Genomic DNA, 15,016 nt, shown 5'->3' on the forward strand with positions numbered 1-15,016 from the left:
AAAGGGGTTTGGAGGCGCTAAGGGAGACGGGATGCCGCTAGCCAAATGTTGCGCTGGAACATGCATCAGTCCTCTGCCAGCATAACCCATGTGGCCAGGGACGATGGGCATTATAGTCCAAAACATCTGGCAAGACTGGCAGGATTATTGTAATAACCTGCAGTTTTATAAGAGTACAGTGTATATTTAAAGTAGATGAATAAATGAGAAAATTAAGCTAATTTGGATATGCAGAAGATATAAAAAATAAATTTAGGGAACCGTAGAAAGAGGGGGGAGGAAGTCAAGTTTTGAAATATTAAAATGTTTGTAAAGTTAGTGAAATGTATAAACCTGAAAAGCAAAATTTTATATATATATTAAAAAAACACCTGGCAAGGCGCAGATCCCCGCCCCCGCGACATAGGCCTTCGCTTCTGACCAATGGCACACCAGCACCTCTCCTGCAGGAGAGGGGAGGTTCTCCAGCGAACGGCGCGCTTCCTTCCCGAGGGCTGCTGGGAGTTGTAGTCCTGCCTCCTGAAGGCCGCGCGGGTGCTCAGCCCTGCCGGCTGGAGCGATTACGTGGCTCGAGAAGCAGAGGGGAGAGGCGGGACGCAGGCGCGGCGTGATGGCGGCTCCCGTGCGCAGCCCGACGGTGCTCTTGCGGCTCTTGCTGCTGCTGGCCGGCCTCGCCTCGCCCGGCTGGGGCCTCTACTTCCACCTGGGCGAGACGGAGCGCAAGTGCTTCATCGAGGAGATCCCCGACGAGACCATGGTCATCGGTGCGTCTGGCGCGGCGGAGGGGAGAGCGGGGAAAGGGACGCTAGCCTGGGGGGGTGGGGTCGGGTTCATCATGGCCCGGGAAAGGTAACGAGGGGGTGGATCTGGGGCGCAGTGAACTAGGGGCGCTGTGGGTATTAAAGGCTTTTGAGGGGCTGCCGATCGGGAAGAGAGTTGGGCAATGAAACTGTGGGTGAGATGGGAACACGGGAGGAGATTTACCTGTGTATAGCAGATGGTGATGGAGATTCAGCTGGGAAATTAAGTTATTTAACTGTTTGGGCGGCCAACTTTCCCCTCATCCTATTCCGTTTCTATATCACAGGGAATTACCGGACGCAGCTGTTTGATAAGCAACGGGAAGAGTACCTTCCGGCTACTCCTGGCCTGGGCATGTTTGTGGAAGTGAAGGACCCTGATGAAAAGGTATACGGACACGGAAGAAGCCCACCTGCTCTGTTGATCTGAGGGCAGATGTGTGTCTCAGGTGTATAGTGTAACCACAGACTATTTCTGCTCAGAAGTATAGAGAAAGGGGTCTTTCCTTTTCTGATCTTGGTCTCCTAAGGGCCATTATTTTGATTGTATTCTCCTGGTCTGTTGTCTGGTGTGCTGATATGCAAGTATTTCACCCATACGAGCCAACTTCTAGGGGCCAAGGTCCCTTTGGCCTCTCCAATACAGTAATTGAGGGAGTCAGGGCATTGCCATTTAAATGGTGTGCATGTGCTGCCTCTTGTGATTGATTATGCAGGGTAGGGTTTACCTGGGCCTCCCCAATATTTTATTCAAGTTGGCACCCCAGACTTGACTAGATATGAAGAAGTAGGGTTGTATTTTTGGTCCCTTGTGCCCGTTTGTGTGGCAATAGGACTAGTACATTGAGCTCACTACATCAGTGTTTTGTGAACAGCTTTGGATAATTTGCAGACCACCTCTTTCATCCCCAAAGAAGAGTCTGGGTGCATGACTGTTGAGAGATAACAATCCGGATCTCAAACTTCATGCTGTTGATTTGCTGTCATGGCCTTTTGCTGTGGAAAACCACTCAGCACACACCTGTTAGAGCTACAGATCTTGGCTTTATGGCCTTCAGAACTGGCAGTGTCTCGTGTTGATATATTATTGTATGTAGAACAGGTGGGATAGATGCAGCTTGAGAAATCTTAATAGTTTGTAATAATACAGAGCAGAGTATTCCAGAAGCATCTGTGTAATCAACCTAAAATACTGGTACTACAAATTCTCAGTGTTTCGTAATTTAGCTGATTTTGGCTGTGTGAACACTGGTATCAAAATGGTTTTGGTATGCTTGGTTGACTCATACGTTACATTCCCTTCTGTTCTGTAGGTGGTGTTGTCTCGACAGTATGGCTCAGAGGGCAGATTCACCTTTACTTCACACACACCTGGGGAACATCAGATCTGCCTTCATTCTAATTCCACAAAGTTTTCCCTTTTTGCGGGGGGCATGCTGGTAAGAGGATTCATGCAAAGGGAAGATTTGTGTTTGGGTTCATTTGACTTGACAAGCCAGCTCCTGAAGCATCATGCTTTGGTGGGTATCTTCAGGCCCAAGTTTTCACTGTTGATGTTTTGAATTTCATTGCAGAGGGTCCACCTCGATATCCAGGTTGGGGAACATGCCAACGACTATGCTGAGATTGCAGCCAAAGACAAGTTGAGTGAGCTGCAACTACGTGTACGCCAGCTCCTAGAGCAGATTGAACAGATCCAGAAAGAGCAGAACTACCAGCGGGTAAAAAAAGGGGGACTGTGGGTGAAATTTAATGTCATGTTAAGGTGATAGTTCCAGTTTCGCAATTTTTTCCGCTTGCCAAATGGAACAATCTACTCTCTCCTCCCTCCGTGCACTACTCTGGGGATTCTTGCAACCCAATTTGAGAGGACAGGGATGGTGGGGGAAGTCCCAGTGTGCTAGTGGGACTCACTGTGCTGGCTTCTACTAGTGCAACATCTTGGTTGAATCCAGCTCTGTACTTCAGTGGCAGAGCACCTGCTTCATATGCCGAAGGTTCATGTTCACTTTCTGATGCCTCCAGTTAAAAGACTCTGGCAGCAGATGATGGAGAAGGCATTTCCTCCTGAGACCCTAGACAGCCCCAGCCAATCAGAGTAGACTGTACCAGCCTAGATGGACAACTAGTCTGTCTTGGTATGGGTAGCTTCCAAAGAGGTTCTCAGCTGGTCTCCTGTATAATAAGGCTGGGAAAGGAAGTGGTCTGCTTACATGCTTACATCGCACAGTTCTCGTGTGGAGAAGAGGGCTTCTTTCTAAAGGGTAATACAATAGGGAATATGCACCCTTATTAGTTAAGGTTGTGCTATTTGCGGAAGGTAGACTTCAGCCACATTCATACAATACAATTAAAGCACTGTGATACCACTTTAAACAGTCATGGCTTCTCCCAAAAAGTCCCCGAACAATAGGCTGTTAAGGGTGCTGAAAGTTATAGGAGACCCATTCCCCTCACAGAGCTGCAATTCCCGGAGTGGTTTAACAAGCAATCCCACTTCATAGGGATTTGTGGGAATTGTAGCGGTGTGAGGGGAATAGAGGCCTCCTATAACTCTCAGCACCCTTAAAGTTGTTGTTTAGTCGTTTAGTCGTGTCCGACTCTTTGTGACCCCATGGATCAGAGCACGCCAGGCACTTCTGTCTTCCACTGCCTCCCGCAGTTGGGTCAAACTCATGCTGGTAGCTTCGAAAACACTGTCCAACCATCTCGTCTTCTGTCGTCCCCTTCTCCTTGTGCCCTCCATCTTTCCCAACATCAGGGTCTTTTCCAGGGAGTCTTCTCTTCTCATGAGGTGGCCAAAGTATTGGAGCCTCAGCTTCATGATCTGTCCTTCCAGTGAGCACTCAGGGCTGATTTCCTTCAGAATGAATAGGTTTGATCTTCTTGCAGTCCATGGGACTCTCAAGAGTCTCCTCCAGCACCATAATTCAAATTAAGCACCCTTAATAAACTCCCAGAAATCTTTGGATGAAGCCATGGCTGTTTAATATGGTATCATAGTACTTTAAATGTGTAGTGTGGCTGTGGCCAAACTTTGGTTTCCAGGGTCAGCTGTTCCCCCAACTCATGCTAAAAAAAGTATCCTTTTAGCTTTTGATGAATCCTCTCCCCTTTCCTACTCATAAACTGTTTTCTCCTCTTCTTCTTTTTTCCTCAGTGGCGAGAGGAGCGCTTCCGGCAAACTAGCGAGAGCACAAACCAGCGCGTTCTCTGGTGGTCCATTGTCCAGACCCTCATTCTTGTAGCCATTGGAGTCTGGCAGATGAGGCATCTTAAAAGTTTCTTTGAGGCCAAGAAGCTGGTATAAAAAAAAAGTGTGGTTTGATATCAGCAAAAGGCCTGCAGTTCCCACAGGAGCCATTCCCAGTTCTTCAGTGCCTGCACGGGTGCTTCTCCTCTCCTCAGTCTTCTTCTACCAGACTGGTTGTTGTCCAGGCTCAGTGTCATCTACCTCTCTCTGCCTCTGTCCTTCCATCTCTCTTCCTCCCTGCCAACATCTCAGCCTGCTGTGGTTCCAGGGCAGCAGCTTCGCCTCTTAAGGCACTGTGTTCTCTCCAGACAATCCAGACCTGCCCTCCCTCACTGTCACTCATGTTCTGTGTGAGGAGCCTGTGGGGGGGAGGGGATTTTCTCTTGCCTAAGAGTGTCCATCAAAAATCAACTCTTCCCAAGGGCACCCAGGACCCTTTTTCCCAGCCAGCGTCACAAATGACAAAGCCAAGAAACTGATGCCAGTTTTGAGCCCTGCTGTATTTTTACTAGCTCTGACTTCTTGATGCCGCCAGTATGTTGCTTTGAAGAAAAGCACTGAATAAGAAGACCTGGAAGCTCTGCCTGCAGTTCTCCTGTCCTGTATATTCTTAATGTGAATGGGATATGGAATGATTTTGGGATTAACTGCTGTGGGATTGGTGGAATAATATTGAGACACTCTGTATGTATGTGTTGGGATATGTGATAATAATTGGGCTATTAATTGAGGATAGCCAAGTATTGAACTTTACTTGATTTATATCTTCCTCTGTAGCTTGCTAGAATTAAATTGGCTTTTCCTGTATATACACGACCACTATTCTTCTGGCAGATCAGATGCCTCATTTTCTTACGAATGTGAGCATATTGGTTGTAAGCTTGGTTCTGCACTGCTGTTCTTGCAGCAGGAACATGTGCTGACTTGCTTTTTCCAGCTGTTCTACCAGCCCAATCATAACTCCCATTTACTTGGAAGCAAACCCTGTTGGTTTCAATAGAATTCCTTTCCCAAGGAACTTTACAGTCCAGGTCTCCTAGGGGTTTGTTTTGCTAAATACATTTATGGACATCCAACAAATTCATATGGTTTGATTATAATTCCAAAATTATTGAACCCCTCCCCTATCAAAGTTTGAGATTGCTGTTTGGGAGGGAGGAGACCCAGAAGACTGTTACATTTAAACTAGGGGGAGAACCAAAAAGATGGTTAAATCTCAATGAGACTAATTTTGAACTGGTCAACCATGGATTATTGGCCTAAGATTGAACCATGTGCCCATACACTCTTCCTTCCCCTTCTCCTCCCTTCATTGCACCCAGCTTGGACACTTACATCGTGCTTGTTAGGAATGGAAACATAACACTTATGAGCTGCAGCACTTAAGCCTAAGTTTGGATGTTATGAGAAACTGTTGTAACGAGCCCCCAATTTGGGTGCATGAGAGGGGTAAGGATCATGTGTGTTGGGAGGCATGCAGCTTGTTCTCAGGCCAATATCACTATGGGTGACCTAGCCACCGTATGTAGACTATTTAAGTGATGTCCAGTGTCTTTTGTTTGTAAATGTTACTGGTGACTAAGCCTTTGGAGAAGTGGCTGTGTTGGCTTGGCGTATCTGAGATGGATTTTTTAGGAGACACATTGGAGACAGAGAAAGTGCAGATATGGTTAAATTCCCATCACAGCAGCACCTCTCCATGCCTTCTTTTTGCTATAGAGGTCTGAAGCTCATATTTTGTGTGTCATGATGGCTGAGCAGAAAACTTAAAAGGGTAGCATATTATTTGCTCAGCTTCGGCTTCACAATTACCATACTGATTTTACATGAAAGTAGAGACAAGTGTACACTTCCCTAAATGTGAAAGGGATTTTTGTTGTTGTTGCCATACCAAAAACCAGAATTGTTTACTAGAGGCAAGGGAACAACTGCAGTGACTTCTGCAATTCAAATGGCACCAGCCTTTCAATTTCTAAAATTTAATGGTTTTCCCCCCTTGCTGTTTTGAATATGTTGTGTTATTAGATTTACAAAAGGGTGGTGGTGGTATATTGCTGAGATACTTGTGAATGTCCTCAAGTTGCTAAGGAGTTCTGAGCCAGACATAATCTGCTCTGGCCTGAACTGTCTTGATTTTCAGATAGCAGAACTTGCTAAACATTGAAGTGCTGAAGATGTTCAGAATAATTCTTTGAGGGCATTAAACTGGGTTTAATTATAAAGCTTCATGACTGTGCCAATATCTATCTTAAAAAAGAAAACAGTTGAGAGCATAGGAAAGCACATTCTAGACTAGGTGTGGGGAAACTTTGGCTCTCCAAATGATGCTGAACTACAGCTCCCATCATCCCTGGCCATTAGCCATGCTGTTTGCAGCTGATGGGACCTGTAGTTCAGTAACAAAGGTTCCGCCCAAGGTTCCCAGACCTGCTGTAGAATGAATGAAGATTGCTGCACTAGATGAGTGAATGCTGGTGTCCTTCTATTGGAACCGGGTTTGTTGGAAAGGGTCTCTTTCATCTGAGTTTTTTGTTTTTGTTTAGTTTCCCAGGTTTGTGATATTTGCAATGGTCTGTGTTTGTGCCACTGACTACAGTGGGTCTAAGCTCCCAACTTCCCTAAAGCCACCTTGACTGTGCTCCTGTGAAAGAAGTAAAGTTGCCTGTTTCTTACACTCTGCTGTGACCAACTAAGACAACTTAATGGGGTGACAATTTTAGATGCTGCAGTGTAGGAGTTCAAGCTTTTATGTAGGAGATTAAACAACTAAAGCTTTATGGATGAAGGACCAGTTTTAATGAGTGGTGCATACTTTTTTTTTTTTTTTTTGTATTGTGGCTATTTTAGCCCTGGTTGCTACTGTAAAGCAAATGAGAGAGAAGTCAATAAAGATGGTATTTCCTTCTAACAATGACTGCTAACTTTATTTCATGTTGAGATCTTACACTTTCTTCAGAAGTCCCAAAATGCATGCACACAAGAGTTTTGGTAATAGGGTATCAATACTTTGTTGCCAACTACAACTTTTTTTAAAAAAAACATTTTCCCCAAAACTAGTCATAGTACATGCTTCATCTCACCCCCAACTTCGTGAATTCATTTGCTCATTCTGGACTGTCTAGAAGCTCCCCATAAGCTGCCTGATACCACTGAGATCTACTGCCTCGTTTTCCTCCTCATCTATTTTTTCTATGTGGTCCACCTTTGCCGGGAAACCGGCGAATCTGCGGTTCCTCGGAGTAGCTGTCCTCGTGTAGGAACGAGTGATAGGCGGAACAGCCAGCGGGGAGCACGTTTCTAGAGGACCGCTCTAGTCGACGGACCTAGTGTCCTCGCCAACGTGTCCCGGCCGGGTTGGGCGGGGAGAACTGCCGGCAGGCAGTAGGATGTTCCCGTCCCGGCGCAAGTCTACTATGTATCGCCGCGCGGGTAGCGGGTAAGTATCCTAAGGGAGAGGAAATTTATGCGAGGGAGAGGAGAACTAGGGGGGGGGGGGCGAAGGATGAGAAGCGCACGGGGACCATGAAGGCTCAGCGTCTAAGCTTCAGTCCTGAAATATCTGTTTTATCTTCCGACTTTTTGTCGCAGTTTTGAGCGTTCAAGAAATGGTGCTGTGGAGGTTAGGATGGGCGTGAATCTGAATGGCTGAGAAACAAGCTTCGTTCCCGCCTTAACTATACACCGAGTGGCACATCTCTTTGCTTTTTCCTCCAGGAATAGTTTACTTCCCCTATAGGAATGAATGGAAAGCACTATATAGGGGGTGGGGGGAGAGGAGCACTTGAAGCGGGGAGCTTGTACGGGAGGCGTTTTATGGCGATTGAGCTGGGAGAGACGTCTAAGAGGGCTGTATACTTCCCCTTATCTCACCCTGCCGTTCCTCTTCTCAAATATAGCAAATCTTTTTTTTAACCTAGATATGTAGTAACGGAATCCATGTTGTCTCTTGAGTCAGTAAGAAGTTTCTCCCAAGTAACTGGCAATTGGCAACACATTAGTTGTTAGGAAGAAGGGTTTTCAAGTTGGCGGGTTTCACTTTGCACAAGGTACATGCAATGCTTTTAAAGAGCCCATTTCGGATGAATATGGGGGCATAGGATGAGCTCTTGGAGTTGGTGTAACATAGGGGGAAACTTAACAGCATATTTCTGTGCATGTTTACTCAGTAGTAACAATTTTCTGTGAAGCTTACTCCCAGGTAAGTGTGTAGTTTGATCTTAAAAGCTGGGAGGTTCCTGGTTCAAAAAGTGCTTCAGCCATAAGCTTGCTAGGCAGCTTAGGCAAGCCATTATTTCTTCCCCCACCCTGCCCCCAAAATAAACTACATTATAGGAATTAGACTGAGTTACTTCACATGAATATTTGTAAGGATAACTGAAATGGTATGTGAAGTACTTTTAAGTTTTTAAAGGGCCATACAAATGCTTGATGTATCTTTCCATGTCATTCCAGTCCTACCTATTTTATTTTCACATTGTGACAGTGGTATTTTTCCACAGTTCTTGCTGTTGTGGCATGGGTTGAATGAGGGACCTGAATCCCGGCCACTGTCATGATCCCCACCTTAACAGGTGATGCTTGCTTAAGAGAAGCTTGTGGCAGTTTGTTTCTGTCTTGCCTTCTTTTGCACATGGAATTATCTGTCATGTTTCACTGTGTTGACTTGCCCTATTCTGATTTTGCTTCAGGTCCTGTCGGCTGTTTGGTATCCTACCCCGGAAATTTTCTCTCTTTCAACTCTTTTTTGTTGCACTGTTGCTGGGTTTTCTCTCCCTGTTGTGGCTTCAGCTCAGTTGTTCAGGGGATGTGACTAGAAGTCAAAGAGCTGCAGCTACACTGCCTCAGAAACCCTGTGCATTGGAGCCTCTACCTCAGCTTCCTGATGACCCATCATGGGGACCCCACCGTCTAGCAGTGTTGGTGCCTTTCCGGGAGCGCTTTGAAGAGCTGCTGGCTTTTGTGCCTCACATGCATCGCTTCCTCAGCAGGAAGAAAATTCGCCATCATATCTTCATACTCAACCAGGTGGATCATTACAGGTACTGTAAGGTATGGGTGAATGTGAACCCCATGCTGTGCCTCCCCCTCAATGTTTCAACCTAACCTGTATCCCAAATTATTACATTCTTCTTTGGGTGACTTGGGACATGATATTCATATGGAAGGAAACATTGGGCCTTTGTATTATCTAAAATAGATATTTGCATTTCCCCCACCTGGAAGATGTGTAACCTTGAAATCATATCTGAAGTCTCTCGTATCCATCTATCTAGTACTATTATTGTTGTTGCTATTTTGAAATTTATTACCCACCCTTCACTAGCAGGTCCTAGAGTGGGAATTTAAAATTCAGAATTAAAACAGACTGTAAAATCAGTCACTGGAAAAGTGTGGGTCCTGAAAATACACATCTCAGGTATCAAAGGTGCATATTCAGCTTATTCCAAAAGTTGCATTGTGAGGGTGCCAGAACACTTCTGTGAGGAGGGGATTCCATGACTCAGGGACTGCCACAGAGATTGCCCTCTTCTCAGCAACTACCCCACCAACTTCTGAGAGTGGTGAGACTACAAAGAGGGCTCCCTCAGCACCTGAGGCGATTTGTAGGAATGGAGGCAGTGTCTGTTATTTGGGGCCTAAGCCATTTAGAGCTTTGAACAGTAGCATGAGCCCAGAAACTAACAGCCAATGCAGCTGTTTTAAAACAGGAGCTATATGAGTTCTAAAGACAACCCCAGTGTGTAATCTGGCTCCTGAATTTTGAACCTGTTGAAGTTTCCAAGTCCTCTTCAAAGGCAGCCCCATGTAGAGTGCATTACAATGATCCAGTCTGGAAGTTAAGAGAACATGGAACACAGTGGCGAAGTCATCTCCGTCCAAAAGGGACTGTAGCTGGAAATAGCATTTCTAGCTCCTGAGGCCACCTGGGTTTCCAGTGACCATGCTGCATCCAGCAGTACCTCAAGTTACGAGCCTGTTCCTTCTAGGGGAGTTTAACCCAACCCAGAATGGATTTGAGAACCCAGTACACATGCCACCTATACCTATTCAGTATCAATTAGCTGGTGCATATCCAGCTAACCACTACTACCTATGTTGCACCTAAGCCACTTCTCATGATTCAGATGGGAGAGAGAGCAGTGGGTGTCATCTGCATAGTGTGACTCCAAAACTCCAGATGACAGCTCCCAGTGAATTCCTAGGGACAGCGTAGATCATCAAACAGTGGCTGGGTGCTCAAGCTGAACACTTGACAGTGAGGGCTGAGCTTTCCTGAATATAATTTTCTGACATAGGTCCCATCTGCTTGCATTGGTCTCTTGGGCAGGTTTAACAGAGCATCTCTGATCAACGTGGGCTTCCTTGAAAGTGGCAATGACACAGATTACATTGCCATGCATGATGTGGACTTGTTACCTCTTAATGAGGAATTGGACTACGGCTTCCCAGCTGCAGGCCCTTTCCACGTGGCATCGCCGGAGCTGCACCCTCTCTATCACTATAACACCTACGTAGGTGGCATCTTGCTACTCACCAAGCAGCACTATCGAATGGTAAGACCTAAGTTCTTTCTTTTGGGCTCCTGGGATATTTTATACAACCCACAGAAGGACAAAGTCCTTGCTAGTTATTTTCATTGAACCCACCACCCTGAGATTAAGAGTCTTGTGCTCTACCTTCTGAGCTATCCCAGAATCAGTTAGGGGGTTAGACTTGGCACTGTACATTTAATAATAATAATAATAATAATAATAATAAATTTTATTTATATCCCGCCCTCCCCAGCCGAAGCCGGGCTCAGGGCGGCTAACAACAATAAAACGGTACAAAAGTACAACATAAACAACATTCTAAAATCATTCATTATAAAAATTAATTAATTCAAGCCACTAGCAACCATTGGGCCAGAGCTCTGCGAAGATTGCCGAGGGAGGGAGTCAGGCTGTGCCCTGGCCAAAGGCCTGGTGGAACAGCTCTGTCTTGCAGGCCCTGCGGAAGGATGTCAAGTCCCGCAGGGCCCTGGTCTCTTGTGACAGAGTGTTCCACCAGATCGGAGCCACAGCCGAAAAAGCCCTGGCTCTAGTTGAGGCCAGCCTAACTTCTCTGTGGCCTGAGACCTTCAAGATGTTTTTATTTGAAGACCGTAGGTTTCTCTGTGGGGCATACCAGGAGAGGCGGTCCCGTAGGTACGAGGGTCCTAGGCCATATAGGGCTTTAAAGGTTAAAACCAGCACCTTAAACCTGATCCTGTACTCCACCGGGAGCCAGTGCAGCTGGTATAGCACTGGATGAATGTGATCTCGCAGCGAAGACCTCGTAAGGAGTCTCGCTGCAGCATTCTGCACCCGCTGGAGTTTCTGGGTCAGTCTCAAGGGCAGCCCCACGTAGAGCGAGTTACAATAATCCAGTCTGGAGGTGACCGTCGCGTGGATCACCGTGGCTAGGTCAGGGCGAGAGAGGTAAGGAGCCAACTGCTTAGCTTGGCGGAGGTGGAAAAATGCCGCCTTTGTTGTAGCTGCAATCTGCGCCTCCATGGAAAGGGAGGTGTCGAAGATTACACCCAAACTCTTAACGGACGGTGCTGGCACTAATTGCGCCCCCGCAAGAGATGGGAGTTGCCCCCCCAATCCCATATTGCCCCGTCCCAGCCACAGGACCTCTGTCTTCGAAGGATTTAACTTCAACCGGCTCCCACGTAACCATCCAGCCACAGCTTCCAAACACAGCTTATGATGCGCTCTACTCCATTTAATCCTGAAGACGAAGAGTCTTGGAGTGATGGTGTTAGCTGTGGCTTAGTAAGGTGTCAGGGAAGAGTTAGAGTTAGAAGATTCCAGTTTCCCAGAGGGAGAAAGCATTCCCCAAGGGGGGGAGGAGAGCAGTGAATTGAAGAGAAGAGAGCAACAGGAACAAAAGGGAGGGACCGGCTGTTCCCAGGAAAGGCAAGGTTTAAGTTCTAGCTCAGATTCGGAGGAGGGGAGATACAAGCCAGCTCTAGCCAGGAGGTTAGAAAAAAGAGTGGGAAAGCGAAGGGAAGGGCGCCTTCGCCATTTTGAGAGTGGCTGGTCATGGAGAAGCAGAGCTCAGAAGGTATCTGAAAGAAGTGACTCTGAGGAGTAATATTTAAGAAGCGTTTATAAGATTGTTTTGTTAATACGCAATAAAAAGTTATAAAAGAACAAGAAGTGTTTGTGTGGTGATCTGAAGAGGACAACGACCAGTCCTGACATAAGGCAGCAGCAGATTTTACTGTCTCTGTCCCAAGACTTGAAGGAGGGAAAATATTTCTGGTTTCAACTGTGCCTTTATTGTTGTTTCAGTGTAATGGAATGTCAAACCGCTTCTGGGGCTGGGGCCGTGAGGATGATGAGTTTTATCGCCGCATCAGAGGCGCTGGACTTCAGGTGAGGCTGCAGAATGGCTTTCACTGTAGTTTGAGACCTTGGGGGGACTCTAGTTCTGGGTGAGATTTGAGCCTGTTATTCTGCCACGGTGTGTGAATCCTGTTTTGGACAGAGCTTTCTGGCTTCAGTGTAGGCTCCAACTTTTTATTTCAGCTGTTCCGGCCATCAGGAATTAAAAGTGGATATAAGACATTCCAGCATCTTCATGACCCAGCTTGGCGCAAGAGAGACCAGAAGCGCATTGCTTCCCAAAAGCAGGTGGGAGTTTCTCATGGGGGAGATGGGGGGGCTGGGGGCTGGAACTAAAAAATACATTGTTTTTCTTACGTGGAGCTGGCCATATAGCTCTGTAGTAAGTCCTGCACTGTTGCTTCCGCTTAGCCTGGAGGGAACAGCATTGAGCAAGATGGTTACATCAGAAGGCACAGAATAGGTATGGCCTGAAACTCATGGAACTCATGAATCTGGTATAGATTTTTTCTACAAAATGTAGACAGTATTGACTTTTCGAAATATTTAATTTTAAAATGCACATTTCTATCCCTGATGACTGTGGATAAAAACTTTACAATGTAAGCAATAAATCCTAGCATTAGAAACCAGGGAGTGTGCCTTTTGCAGCCAGCATCTCCGTCCTTTAGTGCCTCTGATCTGTTTCTTCCCAGTGTTCATGTGTATCTGCTTTCCCTTCCTTGTGAGTGCCATAAATAAAATGAAATAAAAAATTTCAAAAATGATGCCCACCCATTCAGTTTGAACAAAGCTTGTGCTGTAAATTGCTTCACAGGAAGTGGTACATAAATGAAATAAATAACAGTGGGTGGAATTCAGTATAGCGCTACGGTGAATGTTACATCAGTGCACATATTTCTCTCTGCACAACAGGACATTCTCCTCCTCTCCTTCCATATCCCCTAAATGTGTTTTAGAGGCTTCCCCAACCCTATGGAGCAGATTTGGGTTTAGGACAAAATATTGAGAATCTCATCTTCCCCTCTTCCACCCTTTTAAAATCCATATGATTATAGGGAAACATTTTGAATCAAAGTTGGCAGGTTTTGCTGAAAGCAGATAATGTCTAAGGTTCCTCGTAGTCTATGGTCAGGCCTTCTCAGCTTGGTGCAAGTGTGTCTCTACTTTTCTCCCTCGTTGTTTAGTCGTGTCCGACTCTTCGTGACCCCATGGACCAGAGCACGCCAGGCACTCCTGTCTTCCACCGCCTCCCACAGTTTGGTCAGGCTCATGTTTGACCCTTCGAGAAACTAGGGAGAACTTTTCTCCCTAGTTTTTCTTAAAAGGAACTCGGCAAAAGTCTCCCATAAACAAAGTAATAGGAATCGTGCAATGCCAATGAATTTATGGAGACTTGCAAAACTTACTGATTGCACCTTTGGTGTTCTGATGCTGCCTTTGATTATGATCATCTTAGACCCTTCCCTTTGCCATAACTGAGCTTTAAGTCTGTGACTCTATCCTTCACAACACTTAAGCCTCCTTCTCTGCTTGCTCTGCTTCACACAAGCCCTCTTCATGATGTCATTTTTTGCTCTCCTACTCTGGACCTGTGTGTATGACGTGTGGCATTTTTGTTCCCGTGTAGGAGCAGTTCAAGGTGGACCGTCATGGAGGCTTGACCAACCTCCAGTACAGAGTGGAGTCACGAACCCGGTTGACTGTGGCAGAATCTCCCTGCACAGTCCTCAACATCTTCCTAGAATGCGACACCAGTGAGACTCCCTGGTGCACATTTGGCTGAGCCGACTCCTGCATAGACGCTTGCATTACTGCAGCAGCTGGTTATCAGAATTGTGTCTGGACTCTCCAAAGGCAGGAGCCAGCAACAGGGCATGGATGCCTGTGGTCCAGTGGTTACAACAAAAGGTCCGAGGATCCACCATCAGTTGACAGGTCAGATGCAGAGTATGATCTCCGTGTGGATGCAGGCAAGGTGGCAGAGACGCTGGCAAGATTAAATGGGCTGAGCGCCTGTTAGAAGGATGTTGACTTGGCAACCTACATCTTGACGGATGGAAGAAAATCTGAGACTAAGAGGCAGGTCAGTGACTGAATCATCCTGCCTATATCAGCCAGTGCTCCAACACTACATGATAACAAGGCAGTGGGACCTATAGACTTGTTGCCCAGGCTGATGCTTAAAGGACTTTACAGAATCACCATCAGGTAAACTTGTTGGAAGTTTGCTGCTCTCCTATTTCAAAATATGTATAGAGACTTGCTGTGAAGCTCTTGTGCACCCCATCTCTTCCTATGAGGTCTCCTGCTAAGTGGACACTTGTGCTCTGGCTCAGAGAGCATCGTCACTTACCACCGGACCTAAACCCATCGTGGTAAAGGGTCTTGTTATTGGGGTCTTTGAGACACTGAAAGCTGTTGGTTTGCTTCAATAAAGCCATTAAGGCGAGTGCCTCATGAAAGGAAATCAGCGTGCGTGTGTACAGTGGTAGTACAGTGGTACCTCCAATTACGAACTTAATTCGTTCTGGAGGTCTTTTTCTTAAGCCAAAAGCACTCATAACATGAGGTGCGCTTTCGCTAAC

General features: G+C 46.2%; 2 protein-coding genes across 3 annotated transcripts; both read left to right on the forward strand.

Moving 5' to 3' along the window:
- Positions 1-526: 526 nt before the first annotated feature.
- Positions 527-6,964, forward strand: TMED9 (transmembrane p24 trafficking protein 9). Its single transcript, XM_082213262.1, has 5 exons — positions 527-764; positions 1,088-1,188; positions 2,114-2,239; positions 2,375-2,521; positions 3,961-6,964. The coding sequence occupies exons 1-5, from the start codon at positions 611-613 to the stop codon at positions 4,108-4,110; spliced, it is 678 nt and encodes a 225-aa protein (XP_082069388.1). The 5' UTR covers positions 527-610; the 3' UTR covers positions 4,111-6,964.
- Positions 6,965-7,339: 375 nt separating this feature from the next.
- Positions 7,340-14,898, forward strand: B4GALT7 (beta-1,4-galactosyltransferase 7). Of its 2 annotated transcripts, none has more exons than XM_082213260.1 (6): positions 7,340-7,489; positions 8,742-9,092; positions 10,382-10,607; positions 12,375-12,458; positions 12,612-12,716; positions 14,059-14,898. In XM_082213260.1, exons 1-6 carry the CDS (start codon positions 7,440-7,442, stop codon positions 14,212-14,214), a joined length of 972 nt encoding a protein of 323 aa, XP_082069386.1. In that variant the 5' UTR covers positions 7,340-7,439; the 3' UTR covers positions 14,215-14,898. The 2 variants fall into 2 exon arrangements, with proteins under 2 accessions (XP_082069386.1, XP_082069387.1); XM_082213261.1 differs by lacking the exon at positions 14,059-14,898 and adding an exon at positions 12,840-13,152.
- Positions 14,899-15,016: the final 118 nt, after the last annotated feature.

This window comes from Podarcis vaucheri (assembly GCF_965113315.1).
Source record: "Podarcis vaucheri genome assembly, chromosome: 2".
NCBI classification, from domain to species: Eukaryota; Metazoa; Chordata; class Lepidosauria; order Squamata; family Lacertidae; genus Podarcis; species Podarcis vaucheri.